Genomic DNA, 25504 nt, shown 5'->3' on the forward strand with positions numbered 1-25504 from the left:
AGTCAAAGTAAGAGGTAAATTTCACAACCCATGGAATTAACCAAACAAGTAAAGAAGTAATGTAATTTCTGGATAAACTATGAGCTTTACTGGGGTATCATGTGTTATGGCTTATCACTTGTCCCACACATGAAGACGGTTTACCTTCAGTTATTAAAGCTTTTTGTGATTTACATTAAGTTAATTTATTCTTGTCATTCTTATGAAATACGTATGTGTTTAACTCTAGGTGCTTATGTATAATGAATACCTGTTTTGTTTTGTTTTTGTTTTATACGCATCTGGTTTTCCTATACAATTGTCACTTAAACCTTTTATTTAGTTCTTAGCAGCTAAATCCATGGTGCTCCTGTTTTATTGTGGATTTTTAGCTGGTCAAATATTTTAATTCCAAACGGCCTGATATTAGAAAAGGGTACAATGAGACCGTTCAATCGTAAAAAATATGTTCTACAAGTGAAATGCAAAATAACTGTTCCCAAAGCGAAAACACAAAAAGATCTTAGGTAAGAGTCAATAAAGAAACTAGATATATTTATAAGAGTATTCAGATATTTTTTGTTGAAAAGGACAGAGCATTTTCGTGTAAATATATTCGAATAGTAAGCACTCAGTTTTAAATGACTCCACTTCAAGACCTTTAACTAGCATTCTATAAGACATTTTAAATCATTTTATTGGCGTTTTGTATATTATTAAAGGAGTTTTTTTTTCTACTAAGAATACTATAAGTTATTGGAAATTTCAAACATTTCAAGACCACTGACAAAATACGTAAGAGTCCAATTAAAGGCGTATGTATCACTATGTTAAGACTATAGCCAAAACAGCAGTTTTTAATAATATGCGTTTCAAACATGACAACATCAGTAATATAATTTTTAATTTTTTTTAGGGTACTGTTGTAGCTATTAAGTTTATTAATAGGACTCGCATTGATATCACCCGTCCTTTGCTTCTGGAACTTAAAACGGTAAGTTATTGTTTATGCAGGTTGAAACACTGGAAACTAAATTATAACAAACAGGTTTCTACACTAATAGAAAAATTAAACAAAGATAACAACGTTAGGTCGTTTGATTCTCAGCTACTACTGAAATAAATCGAAAAATAAACTATTGTGTAAAGTAACCATAGAAAATATTAAACTCAACATCGTTTATTCTTTAACATCTTAAATATTTACATCTTACATTAATGATTTACATCATTAATAGAAATCTAGGCCTGCTGGGATATTTAGTACTTGGAATACTTAGTAATTTGCATCCTCAGCGAATAAGTAGTTTCCTAGTCATGAAGATAAAGAAATTTGTCCAAATTTTAAAACTCATTTTGTTGAAACTATAGAAAACTCAATACAAAAGTCCACTAAATTTTTTCTTTGATCAAATAAATAACGGGTTCAGAACCATATCTTTAATATTTTCTAAGCTACAGGCAAGTTTTCTTATGATGCTTCTAAGGTAAATGTACTCATACCCAGCAAAGACGTTCGGTTTCAATAAATCTTATATCAGTAGTTAAGGTTTCAGTTTCGGTGTTCGGTATATATACCAATCAGCTCACAATATCTTTTACAAAGAGTTCAACCAACCACTTAGTTATATAGTGTTTATACTGTGATTTCAGTGGCAAAGAAACGGGGATTTATGATTTTCTTTCCTAATGGGCTCAAAAAAATGTAATGCCTTTCTAATTTAATGTTCTCCAGACACAGACTCATTATAAAATTCTCTCTTTTGTACCGTTACCTTAATTATTTTTATCATAACGAATTCAAAGAAATGTAAGAGACTTCATTTTGAATCATTGCACGAGGAATCCATTACAACTGAATATCAACTCATCCGTTCTAACAATAATAAAAATAATTATCGCTCATGTATCTTTACAATTGCTATTTTAATGTAAGACTTACACATTTGACAATAATACCATCTCCAAATTTCCCCCAGTAGCACAGATAGCTATTGTGTAGCTTTGTGCTTAATTCTAAACAAACAAAAACAATCTCCAATAAGAAAACTCTTTTCTAACTCTTATCATAACTTCGAAGAAACAAGGCACCACTGTTTCATAGTAGGTCAGATACGTCTCAGATCGAATGATCAGGAGTCCGAGACGTGATGCGGTTTACGTTGTGGGTGCGTTATAGAAGTGACAGCCAATATTATTATTTGATTCAAAAGTCGAACAGTGCCTTGGTGATGGTAAAAGCTGTTGTCTGTCCGTCTTCTTTTTTGTTAGTAGTTCGAAATTAGGGATGATTATACCTGACTCTAGCCCCGTTATTTAGCCCACGGTATCCATTTATATTCCAAAACCATCATAGCTATATCGCAGTCTATATTCAAGTTTAAATATACATCCTAACTGAGCTCGTAGGTGTAGCTTATGTGATATACAGTCGGTGATATAAGTTACATGGTATATGGTTGATTATATAACTTATATCATATATGGTCGAGTTTTAATTTATATGGCATGTAATATTGTGCTCTGCACGGGTATCAAAATCCAGTTTCTAGCGGTGTGAATACATCCTAACTGAGCTCGTAGGTGTAGCTTATGTGATATACAGTCGGTGGTATAAGTTACATGGTATATGGTTGATTATATAACTTATATCATATATGGTCGAGTTTTAATTTATATGGCATGTAATCGATGTTATAAATTATATAGGAAATTAACGATGGTATATCGTTACCAGTTTTTCAACTATAGAAAAAAAGCATCTAATAACCATTGCAAAGACAAATTGAATTTTCCCTAAATACCAAACAAATGGAAAGTACCAGCTTTAACAATAATTTTATAACCTGTTATTTCTTAATGTTCTAGTCTCCCGCTAGGAGAGCAATAAGCCTTCGGATTTACAACGCTAAAATCAGGGGTTTGATTCCCCTCGGTGGACTCAGCACATAGCTCGATGTGGCTTTGCTATAAGAAACACACACACTCAATGTTTCATGTTAGTTTAATTTGAAACCATCACATTGCACTAAATACTATTGTTTTGTAGGCTTAAGAAATTGATTCGTGTTGTTTGTTAGACATGAGCGTAAGGAAAATGTGACGTAAAATTTCACTAAGTATTTATTCTTAGAACTAAGGTGATCTTAACAAGAGCATTTTCTTCATTTATATTCTTAAAACATTCCTTAATAGTGTTGTAATAAGTGTTAATAAAATATATTCTGCTTGATAGATGAAGGACCTACAGCATGACCACATCGTGCGCTTCATTGGCGCATGTATTGATCCTCCCCATTGTTGTTTGGTGACGGAATACTGTCCTAAAGGAAGTCTCCAAGTAAGTGGTGAATTGGCTATCTTACATCCAACAGCAACGGCTTTTTAAACTCAAACACTGCTGAACGCTTTCAATGTATTTCTTTAACGAAACAAACAATTCAAACCCAATAATCACACCTATGAAGTTGGCTACCACAATGAACGCAGAATTATATAATTTTTTCCTGGGTTTCTTGATTAAATTGGTGGAACCCGAATAAAGACGAACTCCACTTTCACATCGAAGAAATAGAGCACATAAAGTTAATGTGTTTTTCCATTACCTTCTCCATCTAAAATGGTAATTTTTTAATTCTATAAATTCATTCAAAAATCGTTTATGATCATATATAAATAATGGCATTTCACATGTCTCCAGTTAGCCATATACACTTGGTTTTGTTTCTAATTTACTTCTTTTTATGCCTTCAAATAATTATAATTTTCAACCACGCAAAATATATTTTTTATATGTAAAGTCTCACCCAAATCAACAAGACTTACTGACTATATTATGGATGAAGGGCATTCTTAATACAGGTTTTTGTCATGTTAATTCAGAAAATGCTCGAAGTTTGTAAAACTTTAAATTGAATCATGTTTAGAAATCAAATTTGTACATGTGATTTTTCAAAGTTTTACGCTATGTTATGAATTAGCTGCCAGCATAATATTTTATAATTTCTAGTTTATAAACAAAGATATTTTAATGAAGAATTATCTTGACTCTAAAGCTTTAATAAGACAAAGATTTATGTTTGTTGCTCTTTCCGAATGTGCATTTCTACCTAAAATTGAACATACATTCTTACGAGCCAAGTTTAATTATCCGTTTCTCAGACGTTTGCGATGGATGTAGTGACCTGTTGATGAGTTTCTTTTTGTTTCTTTCGTTCTAATAATTAGCATAAACAGTATTTTAGTTTGGAATAAATATCGATTCGGGTTTGGCTATAAATTTAACAGCACAAAAGAAGTTTGGTCTCATTGAATGTTCCGTTAATAAACATTACCCTTCCAATAAACAGTTTCTTAGTAGCCTGGTAGATTAAAGATAAAAAATCCCTATTGCAAAGTAATTGTAGAATTTTGTTCAGTTAATAAACGTTGCCGTACCAGTAAACAGTTTGTTTATTAATAGCCTGGTAGATTAAAGATAAAAAAGTCCCCACTTCCAGGTCACTGTAGAAAATTGTTCGCACGAAAATCAATTTTTATCCACCTACTGCATTATCAATAATTGTTTGAACTATTAGTTGCGCCCTCCGGTGGAAGAGCAGATAAATTTTCGGATGTACAATGCTAAAATCCGGGGCTCGATTTCTCGCTATGGACAGAGCGCATATTGTCTCTTATGTAGTTTTGACCTAAAAATATCGACATTGCAATTAACAGCAATTTGTTGTCAATGAAAACAAAAGTGTGTGAAACCGTAACCGGAAAGTTGATGAGAGAAAAGGTTTGTTTTTTCGTCGTTACCAAAGTTAAATAACCCTAACTTTGCGCGAAATTAAAAACAAACAAACAAATCTCCGTGCAGCACAAAGCTACACAATAGGATATCTATGCTCTATCTACCACGAGTACCGAAACCCGGATTCTAGTGTTGTAAGTCCACATCTATACCGTAATGCCACTGGAGAGGGAGAGAAAAAGTAATGCACAAGGTTTTCTAATCGTGAATATTTGATCGATAAAAACACTGTAATAGTGATTATTATACATACGTTGTTGTATTTTTAATGGATTTAAAGGACATACTGGAGAACGATGAAATTAAACTTGACTGGATGTTTCGCTACTCATTAACCCACGACTTGGTAAAGGTAAGAATTCATGATTTATTTTATGACTGTTTTTATCCATTGTTATGCTGGAAGTGGTATATTCAGGTCACGTCTCTGGCTGTGTATATAATTTGTAGCTGTCATAAGCAACCCTAGCGGAACAATAGTTTCACACTGATGTTTATAATGCATTAAGTTTGAAGGAAAATAGAAGAAGAATCGAACTGAAATTTTGTTTTATTAAGAAAGTTGTTAGAAAACATAAGTATGTGATAACGTAGAAGTAGGTTCAATAGAGTAGAAAAATTGATTATTTAAGATAAATAAAAGAATTATTTGTTATCAGTAGCTTCTGTCACATTACGTTACCATCAGACTGATAATGAAGTCATATAAGGAACGTTTAGCGCTGCAAAATTTACTGTTGTAAAAGTAATAAACTGTCAACATGACATGAATCACGAAAATAATTATGTTTTCTGTAGGTTACAACACAGCATGACTCATGAATTTCACGAGCGAAAACTAATAATATTTGTTACTCTTAATTTTGGTGACGAAAGGCCTAATCGGCAGTAGTATATACCACAGTTAGACAAACTGTTATGTGCTAGTCTCACTGAAAGCTATATGGAAAGAATAACAAAAGTTAGTGACTAAATTTGTTATGAGTCTTACTGAGATGTAATATCACATAAATGTAATATCACACAGATGTAATACCACACAGCTAACTATCCTTGCTAGCATAGAAGATATACATAGACTTCATAAATAAATGTCAAAATTTTCAATTATGCTCGACTCGTAATCTGAGAGTCGCGAGTTCGAATCCCAGTTACCCCAAACATGCTCGCTTTTTCAGTTGTGGGAACATTATAATGTGTCTGTGAATCCCACTATTAGTTGGTAAAAGTGTAGCCCAAGAGTTAGCGATGGGTGGTGATTATTAGCTACCTCCCCTCTACTCTCACACTATTACATTAGTGACGGCTAGCGCAAATAGCCATCGTGTAACTTTGCGCGAAATTCAAAAAAAGAAACAAACAAACAATTATAAAATAATAAACTGACTGAGAGAATTATCATGGAAGAAATTACTAATTCATTTTCGCACTTCAGTAAACTCTAAACTTCTTTTCTTAAGGAATTCGATACTTTATAGTTGAACGAAGGCTAGATATATTTTAGGTAGCAATAATGTCAAATATTTCCTTTAAACAGTGAATGAATATAAGATTATTATGTATTACCTAGTTATTATGTCAGATTTGACTTTTTTTTTCTGATTTGACCTCTTATAATCGTGTTCCATTAAAACATGTCATCTTACTATCAACAGTAAAATACTTTCACGTGGGCGTCCGACAACAAAATGTGGAGCCTTATTTGAAGATTTGTGGATAGATTAATACACCTCTTAACATATACAATTTGATGAATTTATATGAATTTTATTTAGCAAAGGACATAGTCTGAAAGTCATCTTTGATCTGCGCATAACAAACATTATTTTACATGAAATATTAACTCCTAATTAGGTTTTATATGAATTATCGTAACAACAGTTTTTTTTTCAAAATATCCATACACTTTCTACTTTGTTTGTCTGATAACTTAAAGATTAATTGGACTTTTAAAAAAGGTATTGTGCCAGATATGGCATAATGTTACACAGTATGGTGACATTTATAATATATCATCGACTAATATTAACCCAAATATATTCCTTTGAAAAACATCAAACACAGAAAACTTGGAAATATGCTCTTTGATTGAAGCGTTATAGGCGTCATCTTAAGATTACTGTTTTTTTTTACCCCATCCAGGGAATGGCTTATTTACATAACAGCGAAATTCGTTCCCATGGTAATCTCAAGTCCTCAAACTGCGTGGTTGACAGCAGGTTCGTGTTGAAGATCAAAGATTTTGGCCTGCACAATATTAGGGTTTCCGACGTGAGCGAGAACGTGGATTCGTACGCCTACTGGAGACGTAAGATGGCTTGTAAAAATAATAGAAAAAAGGAACTTAATTAATAGACATTCAAAATGAGAAACATTAACAGAGCAAGTAAGTTAAATTTGCATGTTATATCAACAGCAACAAAAATAAAAAGGAATGGTGCAGTAAGTCAACAAACTTCTTAACTTGTTTTCAGAATATTATGGAAATATTTTTATCTAGCAGGGCAATGAATAGTTGTGTATCCAAGACTTTCTGGTGTGTTTAATTTGCTTATATTTAGATCGTTCGATCTTGATTTCCAACTTTTACACACAAAACGGTATCAGTGCTCAACCATGTTATTCTTTAAAACTGTTGTTTTTATGAACATTCATAGGTTGAAGGTCTTCATGACATATTAATGTGCTATGTCACAGAAGGTATCAATGAAAAAGTTTTCATCGAAACTCTTTTCTTTATTTATATACCTTTCAACAGATTGTATTAAATAAGTGAAGTTTTGGTAACCCTATTTTAAACAAAACAAAGACCAAAAGTTATGAGGCCTGAGTATAAGCTTGGTGTAATGATGTAATTATTACGTCTTTTGTCACATTTTATTCGCATTAAAATAGGGTGCAGGTTGGCTTTCCTGTAGAATATTCTTCGCTAGACTAGGAGATGTACATGGACATTATAAATAAATGTTAAAATTTTCAATTATGCTCGAATCCCTGTTACCCCAAACATGCTCGTTCTTTCAATCGTGAGAGGAATTATTATGTGACGGTCAGTCCTATTATTCGTTGGTAAAAGAGCAGCCCAAGAGCTGACGTTGGGTGATGATGACTAGCTGCCTTCCCTCTAGTCGTACACTACTACATTATGGACGGCTAGCGCAGATAACCCTAACTTTGCGCGAAATTAAAAACAAACAAACAAATCTCCGTGTACGTAAGCGGTAGACAGAGCTTAAGGTAACCCATTGTGTCCCCTTACAAACAAACTAATAAAAACTCTTGGAAAATAAGTGTTAGTAACTCAGTAAGAAAACATCCAACGTTATATTCAAATATAACCTACAAGTGTTTCAGACCTACACAATGTTTTAGAGGCATAGAGAAGCTGCTAACAAAGCAATGTACTGCTCATTGATTTATTGGGGTACACTTGTTGTTATAACGTTGGTTTCATATTATGGTACAAAACTATAATATGGATACCTGCATTAGTCGATTTTAATTTTGAACTGATAAATTAAAAGGAATGAAGTTAGTTAAAAGCATCCACTACCTAATTTTGGGGCACTCTGATTAAATAGTCGAATTTTATTTGTACTTCTAATGCATCTTGCGGTCTCAAAGAGCGAGGCTTGTTTCGCAGCAACAAAATGCGAACAAAAAATCATCAGATTCACAGTCCTGCTAGAAAGCCATTAGACCAATCCCAATCTTTAAATTTGAAATAATATTTAGAGCCACGAGTAAACATCATGATACCAATAAATATAGAATGAAAAAAAACGACATATGACAGACAGTTCAATTCTCAGTTCTAAACAACCGCCTATTTTACCTTAGCTATTCGTATAAATTCAAATATATGAAACCAACTTCACCGGTTTCGAAAGACCGAGATTTTTTCCACTTCAATACGATATTTTTAAAAATCGTGTAATTAAACACGGAAATTACCAAAATGTTATTTTGTTGAAGGAGAAACGTATTTACGTGGTTAAACATGTGGATTTGAGGCATCAATATAAACAAGTAGTAAAAAATGTTTTTGATAAAAAGAAAATAAGGATGATGCAGGGACGGCGATGCCAAAACATATAGAAACGAGTTAGGGGTAGTTGCACAAAACTACACTAAAAACCCTCATAAATAACTAAAGTTTTCTAATAAAAACTTTTATCTACAGCTAAATGTTCAATTCCTTTCATTTGCATAAATTCAGATTTGAATAAAAGCATTTAAACTGAATAATGACATAACGTAATACATTGGCTAAATATAAGCTTCTAAGTAAACTGAATAATAGCATAAAGTATTACAATGGTTAAATATAAGCTTGTAATTAAAGTAAATAATGGCATAAAGGATTACAATGGTTAAATATAAGCTTATACCATTGACTCACGTAAGAGAAATTTGAGACTGGTGAGTAAAATATAATATGGATCGACTATTTTTTTCACGGCTTATCTCTACATACTAAGCACCATAGTGCACAGTGGTAGATGTAATATTAAGTTGTTAGATGGTATTTATGGGTTTACAGATACTTGTTTTTTGTTTTTCATGTTTGTTTTGTTTTTGTTGTGAAACACAAAACCACATAATGGGCTATCTTTACTCTGCACGCTATAGGAATTGAAACCTGACTTTTAGTGTTATAATTCACAAGGCTTAACGTTGTGCTATCAAAGGATGGGTACATATATTTCATCGATGTTAGTATAGAAATCTTTACCCCTATTTGAGTTTTGATTTAATAAACAACTCTTTCTTAGCTGACGTAATTTTTGATACATTTTTACTTAATTTTCAGGTTTATAAGAAAGAAACAACTCAGCTCAAGAGTCTATACATTTTTGTAAATGCTTATAAATCATTGGTTAGAGTCGACGCTGCACTTTTCTTTAGTTCAGGAAAAAATACTAACGTTATTATTTATATATTTTGAAAATATTTAGGGAAACTCTGGACAGCACCCGAAATACTACGCATGTCCAATCCACCATCAGAAGGTACGCCAAAAGGTGACGTTTATTCCTTTGCAATAATTGCTCATGAAATCGTAGTAAGACAAGGAACGTTCTTTCTTGGATTAATAGAACTTAGCCCGAAAGGTTAGTCTATAATTTTATCAATTTAAAGTACAGGTTCAGTCTGGTATTTTGTAGCTGATACTATTTTTTTTTTTAATTTGTTAAATTCTGTTGTAAATTAAAATATATATTGAATGACTTTATGAAAATAAATAAAAATTATGGATATTGTTTAAAACATTAAAAAATAAGCAACTAGCATTAATGTGTATAACACACCTTTTGTTAATGTTACCCTCTTCACGCAAAGCTAAAAAAAATTGTTTACTGCACATCTGGATCAATAAAACTCCACAATGTAGCGTTGTAAGTCCATAAGTTTCCTCTGATCCACCGGAACACAGTTTGATTTTTATATATACAACGTTACCTCTGCTGCTGGAATTAATCAAAAAGCTTTCTTCAAGATTAAATGCATTTTTTGTTGTCAATAAGATATTGAGAATACACTTTGGTATCATTTAGGGCTGAGCTTCACCTAATAGTTAGAATTCAGGGCTGGGGTTCGTTGATTGCAAGGTTTCTTGATATGATGCTACGAAACCGCTCTGCGTATTAATTTTGATCTCGTTGTAAATGTGACATTCGATCTCGTTAATTTGTTAATAATAGCCGTGTATTTAACGGGTATTTCTAGTGATCTAGTTTTCTCTGTTCAGTAGTTCAAAAATAAAAGTATTAATATCTCCTTCTTTAAGCCATTTGTACCTCCACTTTATGTCATTTGCCGCAAAAGGTTCCACTCAGGTCGGAAACACAAGTTTAATTTAATACAGTAAAATGGAAGATAATATTTTCATCTCACGTTCTTTGTAACTATTTATATTCTTATTGCATCTATATACAATCACGTAACCTAACTACAATAATTACAACATTGAATGTGCTGTTATCAGACAAATAATTTTAGTCCATGGACGTGTACTTCAATTTCTTTGGCTACTGAAAGCATATCGTATTGTAATTGGATCTATAATATGTCGAAACATTATCATGCGATAAGACGACAATACGTGCCTATAACTTGTTTATGTGCTTATAACTACATATATCTTTCTTCTATAAGAGGACTACAATTATCTGCTATATATAAATTAGGTATGAAAATGACCACAAATGGTGTGTACCACCCATTTAAAAGATCTATTTTTTATTTATAATTCGCTTAAGCCATCAATTTTTATCAGCACATTTATTGATTACTAAGGAAAATACCCGGGTTTACTCGGAGTATTAGGTTTGATAGTGGATGGAACCCTTTTCAGCATTAAAGCATAATCTATATATTTCTGTTGCCGAGGTGACATGAAAGCTATTGTTGAAACACATTGTTATCACATCACAATGACTCTTCTATACATTCGAAGCTGGTATATAAGGAACCATTTCTTTTATCTGTCGTATTTCGTTAGCTTTCCTCATTAAAACATGTGCAAATGCACACGCGCACTCACGTAAATAAGATAACTTAGGTGCACGCATACTTTCAGGGTCCACTTATTATGGGTGCAAAATTTCAGGTTCCTCTTTTCTTTCGTATTGGAGCTATAGTGGTTGCACATACACAGGCACGCATGTACTCAAGCACATGTTCACAGGTGCGAGTTTGTCTGTCTATGAAGTCTATTTCTAATATAAGGAACCACTTCTTTTCTATGTGGTTTTTCGCGAGCTTGCCTTATTAAAAATATGTGCACGTATATGCAGGTGCCTAAGATAAGTAATAATACCCAGATGCTCGCCCTCAGGGTCTATTTAGTATGTGTGCAAAATTTCAGGTTTCTAGTTTTTTCTTGGAATAATGGCTGTTACAGACACATATACACCCACACACAAATGCACAGATAATTATTCTTAATATAGGACAAACATATCTATGATTATACATCTTCATCAGATGTATAAATTAAATATATAAAAAAAATTCAAATTCAACTGTAATTAAATACAGTTTAGAACCTCAGTAGATGATGTATTGCTAGTTATTATGATTTATTGCTAGTAACAAAAGTATAGATATTGGTGTATTAGTAATTTATTTTTTCATTTTGCACTAGAGAATATATGAAAAATAAGAAACTACTGGTGGATTAGGAAGTACTTAATTTATTCTGAATAAAATATAAAATTAGAAAATTATATATAACTATATTAACGAATTTTTAAACATTTTTTTCTTTTTAAAAACTGTAAAACTACTCCACAGGGTTTAAAACTAGTTAAAGTACCTGTCTTCTATATGTTATTATTTACACTAATTTTTTTCTCAAAAATTGTAAAGCTAGTGAAGAAAGCCTAAAACAAATTAAGTTGCTTATGTTCTACATTTTATTGTACATAATCATTTTTGTCTCAGAAATCGTGGAGCTTGTCAAGCGGAAGTCCAAGACTCACTTTCGGCCTTTGCTGGAAGAAGCTGTATGTGATGAACAGTTCAGAAACATGATCATACGCTGTTGGGGGGAAGACCCTGCTGACAGACCTGACTTCCAGAATTTGAAATCCATCGTTCGAAAACTTAATAAGTGAGGATAATGACAACATGTATACAAGAAAACAAATCGTTAAATCGAACCTTATTGATTGATTGTTTTTTGAATTTCGCGCAAAGCTACACGAGAGCTATCTGCGCTAATCATCCCTAATTTAGCAGTGTAAGACTAGAGTGAAGACAGCTAGGCATCACTACCCACCGCCAATTCTTGGGATATTCCTTTACCAATAAATAAATTAAACGTTACATTATAACGCCCACACGGCTGAAAGGGCGAACATATTTGGTGTGACCAGGATTCCAACACGCAACGCTCGGATTACGAATTGAGTGCCTTAACCACTTAGCCATGCCGGGCCAACCTTATTGATATCTCGAATGAGTCAATAATTCAATAATGTCACCGCGAGATTTATTTATAATACAAATAGACAACCGTGACAGTATAATCTAAATACTTGCAATTTTTCTCTACTGTATATACCTGTGATACCAATATTCAAATGTCTTTAATATATTACTTGTGCTCTAGAAAGATGACATTGATGTGTAAGTTCTATTGGCGAAACGAAGCTTACTTTAATACGTATGTACTTATCGATGGTTCTTTTAAATATTTTGTAAAAACTCATATTGCTGAGACAGATAAGCGTTTTTATAACGAAAATGTGTTTGCCTTATTTATTCTTATAATAAAGCAATAACATAAATTATGAGATTGATCAAGTACTATTACAAATCAATTTTAAAGGCATTTGTGTGGGAAATGGTTGAAGGCAAAGGGAAAGTGATAAGTTATAGCAGTACGTTTCTAGAATAACTGTATTCACTGATTCTAATATTAAATAACAAAAATCTGTCGTTTGAAGACAAACTAATATAAGCAGTTGAAATAAATACGTTTCAGTTAAAGGTCTGACAGAATAAGTTGAAAACAAATATTAACACAGAGACTTGTACAGTACAACCTGATTATACCAGTAATCTTAGTAGCGTTTTGTCCATTAATCTTAGTGCACAAGTTAGTAAACAAAGTAACTGTCGAAGCACTGTAGCGAAACGTTCCTTAATTTCATATGTTGTTGTTTAATTTAGATCCGATAAACACGTGAATTTATTTTCTGCATAAGTAAGTTGTAATTAAAGTTTGGCCTAACATGGCCAGGTGGTTAGGGCGCTCGACGCGTTATCTTAGGGTCGAATCCCTGTCACACCAAACACCTTGCCCTTTCAGCCGTGGGGGTGTTATAAAGTCACGGTCAATCCCACTATTCGTAGGTAAAAAGGTAGTCCAAATTTGGCGGTGGGTGGTGATAACCAGCTGCCTTTCATCCAGGTCCACGACCTTAGAAAGCGAGTCGAGAATTCTAACCACCTGGCCATGCCGGACCTCCTTTGGTTTACAACACTGACAATCTAATGTCGCTAAAAGATTACCGTGTTACCAGTTTGCCACGGAATCCCATAATGCCTCTGTTTATCAATGCGACTACTTCCGCAGTGTACTTCCTGACAAAACGTTGACGGGTAACTGCTCTGTGGAAGCCTCCAGATGTAGCTAATACTTAACAACATTTTCACAGGGTTATTTTTCTGTTAACAAGTGTCCAGAGGAAACCAAGTTGAAAAAATAGATATATTTGTTATACATAGCTCCTAAGTTTTTTTAGTTGACATTTGTCGACTTCTAACTAATCAAGGTATAGGACGTTACTAACTTTATCCTGTCTCACTTTCTACTCTTCCATGAACAAATTGATGAAATCACTGTAATCCGAGCGCTTTCGAAAGATGTACCTTTCCTCTTAAGGGGCAAACTAGGAGCTACTCTTCCACGAGGCTGCTTATAACTGATACTGATATAGGAAACTCAGAGTAAACGTTAAATATGCAATTTCATCTATATCGCATTCGTTAATAGTGTCAAAAATAAACAGTTTCCGAGCTTTTCGTATGCATGACTCTAACTGGTTCGCTTTTGTGGTTTCCTTATTTGAAGTAATTGGCCCGTTTTTTTTCTTTCTTTTACACTTTGAATAACTCAAACGTTTACATATTGTTATATACCTACAACCAAACAATTTGTTTTACAGGATACTAATATGTAAACACTAGAGATTTTATAACTTATATTGTACTAATAATAGGTTTCAAATGCCTAGTTGTTAATCAAAACGTCGGGTTTTCTATTTCCATTCATCAGGTCCTAAAAGTTAGTTTCGGAGCAAAAATTAGTTGTCGTCACAGCTATGTGTGTTTCACTTTTTTTCAAAATAAATATAGTCTCAGTTTCTGTTTGCCCTGTAGTTAATTAATTTAACTAGATCTGAATTTAATGTAGTTGTTGAGTAAAACTGGTTCCAGTGAAAAACAGTGTCAAAAGTCAAGATAGTTTGAACCACGTACGTTTTACTCCATTGGAAATCCAGAAATGTTTATCGACACATTAGAAATACGTTCAAGAAACGTCCTACAATTATTTAGGTTTGGGTCCCCCCATCGCAACTGTATATGATGCTTTCATCTTCCTTGATGTTTTTTTATCTTCTTTTATCGGTATTTAGATCTTAAGATTGAGAGGATCGGGTTCATTGGCGTATTTCTTCCTCCTGTACGTTAGTTTACAGCACTTGATGAATGTATTTGAGAAATACTACATGAGGGCCAGAGTAAACCACACTTACTCCAACTCCTCTCGGGACAATGACCATGTGTTATTTACAAATACATTCGCGTATGATTACTACTTCTCACTAACAGTTCCAAGTATCTTACACTTTCAAAAGTAATAGGCTTAAATTAAGAACAGTAACGTATATATATTAACAATGTTTTTAATTTGGTTTACAACTAATATGGAGTTTTATCTAGTATTGCGTGCCTGATCAACTTTTTATTTTTAGAAAGATATTTACTGCTGAAAAGTGTTTAGTAGAAGCGTCCACGTTCACATAATAAGTCGTTTGTATGCCAATTTTCACTAAAGTAATATAGAGTGTTATGTAGAAGCCTATATGCGATTATTTGCGTATTGGTATAATCGTGCGTGAATTCTGACGATGTGCTGCATGGTACTTTGTAAGCTGCTGTTAAAAGTGAATCTTGTACTGTTTGTACGTTTATTAAGTACGGTTCTGTACTAATACACGCGGGCATGTATATTGAGTGACCGGCTGTATGTATGTTCTGTATATATTGATAATGTTGTGTGGTGTGGTACCGTAATTTTTGCCTGTTAGACTTCTCGCATAATTTGTTCGTTGCCAGACTTTTGTTATTTACATGTTTCGCCCACGTTAATTTTGAACTATAGGCTAAGCTTAAAAATTTAACTGAGGTTGCGGTTTGGAACAGTGTTCCATTCATACATAATTTTGGTGAGTTATTTTTATGTTTTGTTTGGTTTTTTTAATACAAATAGTTGGTTTTGGGGAGCGTTCATTTTGGTTCTGTATTTTTGACTGTATTCTATGATGTTGTTAAGATGGGACTCAGGGTTTGTATCTGATGTGGGGGAACTCTTCCAAACCGCAACATCATCCGCAAAATGGGGAAGAGCATACCGAATTAGGGTCTTTGAGTGGCATGTTGCTCACGCGCATGATGTATAGAATAGGACTAACCAACCCTCCTTGGGGAATGCCTGCCTCTGGAAAAAAATATTCAGAGCGGTATCTCCTGACGTTTATATGACACTTTGTATGATCCAAAGTTCAATGACAAGAGAATAATTCCTTGCGGTATGTCCATTTCATACACGCGGTATCTAAGACCATTGTGCCAAACTACGTTGAATACTTTCTGGACGTCAATAAAGTATGCAACAGTGCATTGTTGTTTTCTAAAGCTATCAATAATAGATTCTGTGAACCGTAGATACACGTACTAAACTTTAAACTTCCCACTCGTTTATGAGTTTGGTATTTATGTTTTAACCACCAGGTGGCACAACGGATGGATAATTCATAACGTGTCAGTTTGTTGTGAACTATTTTTAACCATGAAAACCTGCTTAAAACGTCACATATACGTTTACAAACAAACCTGGAAAAAATGTGTGTTTGAAAAAAACTCTCTGATCTCGAAGTGCATTACTAATGGATATATTTATATAGATACACTCTTTAACTAATAATGAAGTATATTTCCATACACAAGTACAGAAATATATAACTCCGCTAGTCAACAATGTACATGGTGAATCCTCATTTGCTACCATGTGTAATGGGGTTAATTTGGTATCCATACGTTTAAATTTATATCTAGTAAACACTGTGGCACAACTAGAATAATACATTAGGATAGCGTGAAATATACTTTGTATTTTCAACTTCATCAACGCCCAGCTGACACACGAATGCCGCTAGGGATCAGGCATAGTCATCCCTAATTTATAATGCTGACAAGAGAGAGAAAAGAAAACCAACCGTCAACAAAACGCACCGGGCTGTCTACAAGACTATCGCTTATAACGCCACTCAGCTTAAAATTGCGGAGCTCACACATTGGTACTTCTGATTCAGAACCAGGTACATTAACCACTGGGACCCGTTATTAAGAAGAAAGTAAATATTATTTCATAAATGTTCATGTCTCATCCAACTTATTTTCTATTCTATCATTACTAGTTTTATTTGGGGGTTGGAGAAATTTTACATTATAAGGTACATTTGTTATGTATTAGTATATTGTGTGAGAAATTTTGATGATTTTCAAATTGCCTATCAAATTATCCGAAAGAAACAACAACCTAATGCCTTAAAATGACTACAAGCATGTTTGTGCGTACATTTTTATCCATACAAGATTAATATAGAAAACCCGGAAAAGGGGACAAGTTTTCACGTAACGTGGGAAAGGGCAACAACGGTTACAATAACTACGCCTCCCCCTAAGTGGCACAGTTTGCGAACTTAAACCGTTAAAACCGGGTTTCGATACCTTTGGGAGAGCACACATAGCCCTTTTTGTCGCTTTGTGCAAAGTAACAAAACAAACAAGTAATAACTACGAGTCTTTAACCCATAACTTAAGACCTAATAGACCTTTTTTCCAGAAAGTATGCGCGGAATGCTTGACGTATAAGCGCAAACTAAATTTTGCCAAGGTTTATATTTTGAAACTAATGGTTAATATATTCACCGTTACAATTGACGGATTTACTTGTCAAAAATGTTTAAGAACTAAACACATCTTGAGTCATTCTCTAGAGGGTACCGCATACATTGATGATGCACTAAAGATAGTTGATAAAGGAGACCAAAGACTATTTCTAACATGTTTTCTTCTGTAGAGTGACTTCGTTATAAACCGGAACTCGTTTACTTAGCCTAGCCCCGTAAGTGTATACCACTAGAGATCTGATTTACTCAGTGTTTCTTATTTCTTTAAACTATATTTTCATAACGAACAACTGAGAACTTGTATAAAATTAGGGAAGAGATAATACTGATAAAAACTGCGTCAATATTAAAAGTAAAAATCCTGTAAATGAGGCAACATCAAAGGACGCGGGCGGCTAGATACACATAAACATGTTTGAAAGAAAAAACGTTTATTTTTTTACATCCAGATAAACGTCTAAGACTTATGAAGAATCCCCCTAGTGGCACGGCGGTATGTCTGCGGAGTTACATCCTTAGAAACAGGGTTTCGATACTCATTGTAGGCAAAGCACAGATACTCCATCGTGTAGCTAGCTTTATGTCTTACTTAAAATAAACGACAAACCTTACAAAAATCGGATGAATTTTAATAGAACGAATAAAGTTGTGTTTCTTTTATCGCAAAGTCACACATAAGACGAGGATTGTAGAACTGAAAGTCCGTAAAATTACCAGGGACACATAGATATATAAATATCAGTGTTGTTGTTTTTTTAAATAAAGACGGCTTATCGATTTTCTCTCTATGTCATCGCTGCTGAAATGCTCAATATCCGAAATTTCAGCCAATTGAGTTTTGACAGTTCTTGCGTGACTTGTTTGCTTTTACCAAGTTATGCACACGGCGTAGTTCAGAGGATTTGACTTGACAAACTCTTTTCTTTCCAAACGTTTCATTGTTTAAACTTCATTCTAACATAGTCTAAATCTGAAAAAAAACAGTGTTAAAAATAAGATGCCACTTATACCACGATCAGTGGGACTAAGTGATTTCAATTGAATGAAAATTCAATATTTTGTTTTTCGAAAATTAACAATATTCGGTTAAAGTTGAGTAATAATTGAAAGAAATAAAGACATTTAAGCTTGCAATTGTATATTCAATAAATCATCTCTTTTTGTGGTTTTCATGTTCGACTTACCGTGTTAATAATCACAGTTTCTTTAATTTATTTATAAAAATAGCCTCTTGATAACTCATCGACATAGATAGCATTTTATCAAACATAACATGTTGTTATGATTATTTTACGCTTATAATTACTGTGCAAGCGTATCAGGACATAAAATATTTTGTCATTCTCTCCATTTATTGGGGCTAATTCTTCCACGCCATTACATAATGTAAATTTTAACATTATGGTAATGTTCCACTGATCCCTCTTGACAATTGAATGAACCAGGGTAAGAATAGTTATCATTCTTTAGGATCCCCATAATTTGTATAAAGGACATGTCATAAGTGTTCTGCTTGAATGAACATCTGATGAAATTTGAGGTCTGAAAAAACTGTCATGGTACCTCATGCCGTGTCTGAATTATATAGAAAGTAGCCAGCAAGAAGCTAGCGTAAGATACTAGTAAATGTTGGAAGAAATCAATTTATTGGCACACCACAAATAAACCTTGTTGAAAACAACGATACTGATGTTAAGTTTATGTAGACTTCAGAACAGAAGGAAGACTGTCACTGAACTCAAGCAAGAAAAACTACCATGCACCAAAGGACTAAAAAGTATTCATATCAACGGTATCAAGAAGTTTCAACAAGAATGGGATATTTGGTGGTATAGCAGTTAAAAACCGTTTACTTGGATCTCCAAATATTGGCAAGAGACTAAACTTTACTAAACATTACAACAACTAAGCTGTTTATTATTGGAAAACGGTATTATGGAGGGAGTCCAGTTTTGAAATATTTGGTTCAAACCGTAGGTTGTATATTAGGCAGAAGCATGAGGGAGGCAGAATAATGGTTTGGAGGTGTTTTTTTCTGTTGAGCCCACAGAAGATATTTGCAAAGCAGATGGAATAATGGACCAGCGCAAGTACCATCAGATACTGACCCGTCATGATGTACCCAGTGATTTGCATATTATTGGTAGAGAATTCTACTACCAAAAAGATAATAATCCTAAGCACTCATCTAGCCTATACAGAAATTACTCAGCTAAGAAACAAACTGCTGGAATCATTGAAGTAATGCAATAGCCCCCTCAGAACCCCGATATCAACTCAATTGAGCAGATCTGATATCTTACAGATCGAAAACTTGACAAATCAAAAGTTACTTCCGAGAAAAGAACTTTATCTAATTGTGTATTAGAGACATTTCAAATAAATCCTCAAAGGACATTTTGAAAAAAATATGCTGCAACAATGTCTGAAATGTCCGTAGTTGTTAAAGAAATAAGGGAGACATAAAAAATTTACTGTTTGTTGAGCTGAGTTTCTGTTGTACTGAATGTGGAGAATAACACCATTTTGATGTTTCCCTTGTGGTTTAGTTTTGTTCGAATCTCGCGCAAACCTACTGGAGGGTTATCTTCACTAGCCGTCCCTAATTTAGCAGTGTAAAACTAGAAGGAAGACAACTAATCATCACAACCCACTGCAAACTCTTGGGCTACTCTTTTACCAACGAATAATGGGATTGACTGTAATTTATAGCGCCCCCACGGCTGAAAGAGCGAACATGTTAGATGTGACGGGGGATTCGAACCCGAGACCCTCGGATTACGAGTCGAGCGCCTTAACCACCTGGCCATGCCGGGTCACTTCACTTGTAATTTACAATCTAATGCTTTTTAAAGGTATCCTAAAATCTAATTTTTGATTTTGTTCCAGCACTTTCGCTACTGTATGTTATTCAAATGAACCAATTATGGCGAGTAGTTAGCATGCTAGACTATGGATATGCAGGTACATGCTAGTACCTCGTAATATCAATAAGCTTTACAATAACAACCACAATAGTATCTCCAAATATTGGCATTTTAACATTTCTTATTAATATTACAAATTTTCTGCTTATGCAGTGGAAACATTAGCTGTATATATTTACTACTGCGTATTTTTATCTACTGTATTTTAATTGTTTTATACATTTGTAATAAAATTTTATTAGTCGTACTGATCGTAATGTACACAAGAAAAAGCTGACATTGTAAAACTTACAATGAATACCACTAATCGCCTAAAAATATTGGTTTGAAACAGTTTGTTTTTTAGTATTTCGCACAAAGCTACTCGAGGGCTATCTGTGCTAGCCGTCCCTAATTCAGCAGTGTAAGACTGGAAGGAAGGCAGCTAGTCATCATCACCCACCGCCAACTCTTGGGCTACTCTTTTACCAACGAATAGTGGGATTGACCGTCACATTGTAACGCCCCCACGGCTGAAAGGGCGAGCATGTTTGGCGCGATGGGGATGCGAACCCGCGCCCCTCAGATTACGAGTCGTACGCCTTAACACGCTTGGCCATGCCGGGCCCAGTTTGAAACAGATAAAGTATTTCAAGACACGGGTTAAAAATATAATAATTTCAGGCGTGATACACGAACTTGACAAATCACCTCAAGACAATGGATCACGCTATATTTTTTTATTTGGATTTTTTTTCTATTTAATAAACGTAATCACTTATTTTGCTTTTTAATCCTGCAGGGATAATGAAAGCGGAAACATCCTGGACAACTTGTTATCCCGTATGGAACAATACGCCAACAACTTAGAATCTCTGGTGGAAGAACGGACGGCAGATTATCTGGAAGAAAAACGGAAAGCGGAAGATCTTTTATACCAACTTTTACCAAAGTTCGCTGACTTTTATTTCTTTTGTTTTATAACTAGCTTGAGAACTAATACGTCAAGAATATCCATATTTTTAAGCCTTCGATCATTTGCTCTGGGTCTTTAGTTACGTACGGATTGGTTTCAGGTTATAATTTTTTATATGGTTACTTCAATATTACAAATAATTTGTGACTCAATGGCAGGAAATATGACTGTTTTAATGGGTGGATTGTGTATCTTATCAAATTAAAAAATGCGGAAGTTTAAGTGAGAGGTATAAGGCTGTGTAGGACATGATTCGGGGATCATTTTATCTTGTTCTTTTCTTTCATCCGGGTAACTGTTAAGGTGTGTCTATCCAACCAACGTTATTTCGCTATTATTTTAGTACTTCTATCTTCTCTTGTAATAACCTTGTACTTTAATAACAAAGTATTTATGTCCTCCTTTCTTGATTTGATCTTCAGCTGTTATCTTCCTTCTTCTCTCATCCACATTTGAGGGAAAGCCGTCTAATACCTCAGTACGTTTACTGTCCCTCTAGCAAACGTACTTCTCCTCAGGAGCTGAACTCCCTCACGGCTAACTGGTGGAGTTATTGGGGTGCTATCGTGTTCATTTGGCATCCTTATAACACCCCAAATATTTTGCTTTCATACATTTATATTTGAGCTTCAAATACGACCTCATTTCCACTTCTACAAAACAAATATTCGTATATTGGCTAATTTTTCAGCCGTTCCTTACGAGTTTCACAAAAACATTTTAGACGCGGAGATGGGATTGTTCCATGAATAATGTATTACAGCAATTTCATGGTCTCTTTCTTAATTAAGATAAACCTCATCCAACTACACTGGCAAAGCCAATTATGAGTTCTTTGGATGCGATCCAATCACAGATCGTCTTACATCTCTGGATTCCTCATAAAATAATGCATAACGTAGATTTTCAAAAGGAAAAAAAAATGGTCTAAATTCCGAATATAGTTACTACAAAATGTCATACCAATTCTTGTTCTGCCTAATCAGAGATCGCTTGATAAAGTGCTTCGTATTTCATTTACTCTTATTTTTATGCTGTATATTCAATGAAAACAATTACATTTTAGATTATTTTAATATATAATCTGCTTGCATTGTAACTGGAGTTCTCTTTCCTGGAAATTGTAAAGTCATAGGAGAATGTTAACCCTAACGCTACACACCTATTCCTAAGGTTACTATGAATAAACCTAAAAATTGTGTACTTTTCTCTACATTTGGTGAACCAATAAGAGTCAGATTATAAAGTGAAAACAAAGATTTACCTCATTCTATTAAAAGACAACATTCACTTACTGTGCTTTGGAGCCCATTTTTAACCATGAGTCTTCACGATTAAAATGGAAACTATTGAGCCCTGAATTATATTTGTTGTTGTTTTTCACTGCATTTTGCCTGTGCTTTAGTATTGTTTTGAGTAGAAATATTAACATCATTTATTTAAAAAATATCACTAAAATAATTGTATCTGAATTATTTTGTGGTTAACGTATTATTCGAGCTTCCAACGGTTTTAAAATACTATAAATTAGGTTTTACGTTTTAGTTAATCCGTTAAGATATACTTTACAATTTATTTAAAATCAGTCAACAGAAAGTTAACTCAATGTTACAATACTAGAACTAAACTAATGCATTTATTCAAAATTGAATTCCAAGTTAGAAGTTATAAATTAATGGTTAATGTAATGTTTTTCCCTAAATGTATCTTGACTTTTTTCTTTTGTTGTAAATGCAAGTAGCTGTTCACTCTACTAAAAGTTGTTTCCTAATCTATTTACTAATCTGTCTTGAATACTTTTGGGATCCCAATCAATAAAACACCCGAGGACATTGGATCACATAGATCCAATAATGGCATAATTTTCAATATGCTGAAAGCATTTTTACCTCGTGGGACATACTTTAAAAATGTCCACTTGGAGTCTTGAAACACACTTGTTTATATATATATATATATCAACGAGATAATTTTATAAATTATGTGTATAGATAGAAAGAGATAGCAGTCGTCTTTAAACACAAAATAAAATATACTTAATAAGTGTAAAAGCAAGCTATTATTAAATAATCAGTTTATACATCATTGATATATTGCTTCCTGTTTAAGAACCAGAGAGACAAAACAGGACTGAACACATGGTGCATAATACACAGTTCATTTATTTTTTTTTTTGACTCTACAATTGAATATACAATTATTTAAAATTAGAGATAAACACAGAGTAAAACTGTTTTAAAGCTGCACAGTGATGCCAGTTTAACCACATATACCTACTCACGCTAAGTTAACCAGGCCAAACGTTTCACAATTTTCTATTATGTGTACCTAATGATGCCAGTTTAACCACCTGAAACTTTTCACAACTTTTTGCCATGTGTACCTAATGATGCTAGGTTAACCAGGTGAAACATGTTACAACTATGTATATCTAATGATGCCACGTTAACCAGGTGAAATGTTTCACAATCATATGTTCCTAATGATGCTAGGTTATCCAGGTGAAACATGTTACAACTATGTTTATCTAATGATGCCAGGTTAACCAGGTGAAACATGTTACAACTATGTATATCTAATGATGCCAGGTTAACCAGGTGAAATGTTTCACAATCATATGTTCCTAATGATGCTAGGTTAACCAGGTGAAATGTTTCATGTTATGTATATCTAATGATGCCAGGTTACAACTCATGTGAAATGTTTCACAATATGAAACATGTTACAACTATGTATATCTAATGATGCCAGGTTAACCAGGTGAAATGTTTCACAATCATATGTTCCTAATGATGCTAGGTTAACCAGGTGAAACATGTTACAACTATGTGTATCTAATGATGCCTTTTATCGTTGAAGTTTAATTTTTTTTATCTGGCAAAACTTTTCTTCAGAGACATAACTTTCTTCAAAGTACTTTAAATACAAGGAAAAGTGTAAAAGTGTAAAAGCAATTCTACACGCTCGACAGTATAATTAATACAAAACGTGCGTATTTAATTTAATATTATTTTTCTTTTCCTTCAGATCTGTAGCAAGTCAGCTGATTCGTGGAGAAGCGGTGACAGCAGAGGCGTTCGATAGCGTAACAATTTACTTCAGTGACATAGTAGGGTTTACAGCCCTTTCAGCCCAAAGTACACCCATGGAGGTATTTGTACTCTTTGAAAGGATTTCCTTCTTTATTAAAGTAGAAAATTATAATTTGTTTATAATACAGAAAAGTTTATTGAAAGTTTATCCTTTAGTTTAATTTTGTGATGAAGAGAAACCCACTTGAAATAAAAATATATTTCAGAACGGCTGGTACGGGTATTATCACTTTAATTGATAAGCAGAGAACAACGTTTCGACCTTCCTGGGTTAACCCGAAGATAAGCAGAGAACAACGTTTCGACCTTCCTAGGTTAACCTGAAGATAAGCAGAGAACAACGTTTCGACCTTTCTAGGAAGGTCAAAACGTTGTTCCTTGCTTATCAATAAAAGTGTTAATATCCTTACCAGCCGTTGTAAGATACATTTTTACTTCAAGTGGGTTTCTCTTCATCACGAATTACTTCATCATAACGATTATACAAAAAGTGTAAGTCTGTAGTGTTTCTTTGTGTACTGTGTTATCTGTTTAAACTCCATTATGCCTATACTTACCTACATTATACTATTGTTAACCGTAGACACTCGTGCGATCCTAACGAAACTAAGAAACGTAAATAAATAAATCATCAATAGAAGAAATCACGTTTATTTTAATTTATTACATGTTTTTACAACTATTAGAGTAAAAATATATATAAAAACCTAGTTTGGATACTATCAGTGGGCAAAGCACAAATAGCCCAATAACAACAAACAAATAGAAGATATGAATCTAAGATATTAAAAGCTGTTTCAGTAAAGCCAATATTTATTTGGTCTTTGCTTTATGATATTAAGGATTTTATTGCGGAAAATATTGAACTAGAGAAATTTTAGAAATTGTGTCCTCGTAAGAGGAAGTGTGATCAGAAGGAATTTCCTTATAAATGTAAGTGTGATTAAAAGGCGCGTCCTTTTAAGTGGAAGTGTGATACGTGATTATAGTCTATCCAACTGTTTTTCTCATTGTGTGTTCCACCCTTTCAAGAAGCAATAACAGTT

General features: G+C 33.6%; 1 protein-coding gene across 4 annotated transcripts in view; it reads left to right on the forward strand.

The window, feature by feature from the left end:
• Nucleotides 1-25504, forward strand: part of LOC143255202 (atrial natriuretic peptide receptor 1-like) — a 112919-nt gene that overhangs the window by 62414 nt on the left and 25001 nt on the right. For 3 of the 4 annotated variants that reach the window (XM_076510490.1, XM_076510491.1, XM_076510489.1), the window contains exons 10-17: nucleotides 896-973; nucleotides 3215-3319; nucleotides 5055-5126; nucleotides 6917-7082; nucleotides 9733-9888; nucleotides 12224-12392; nucleotides 21193-21342; nucleotides 24394-24517. In XM_076510490.1, the coding sequence (XP_076366605.1) occupies nucleotides 896-973; nucleotides 3215-3319; nucleotides 5055-5126; nucleotides 6917-7082; nucleotides 9733-9888; nucleotides 12224-12392; nucleotides 21193-21342; nucleotides 24394-24517 (1020 nt within the window). The remainder of the gene's footprint in view (nucleotides 1-895; nucleotides 974-3214; nucleotides 3320-5054; nucleotides 5127-6916; nucleotides 7083-9732; nucleotides 9889-12223; nucleotides 12393-21192; nucleotides 21343-24393; nucleotides 24518-25504) is intronic. The other variant, XM_076510492.1, reaches the window with a different exon arrangement.

The sequence above is a fragment of the Tachypleus tridentatus genome, chromosome 7 (assembly GCF_004210375.1).
Source record: "Tachypleus tridentatus isolate NWPU-2018 chromosome 7, ASM421037v1, whole genome shotgun sequence".
Lineage (NCBI taxonomy): Eukaryota > Metazoa > Arthropoda > Merostomata > Xiphosura > Limulidae > Tachypleus > Tachypleus tridentatus.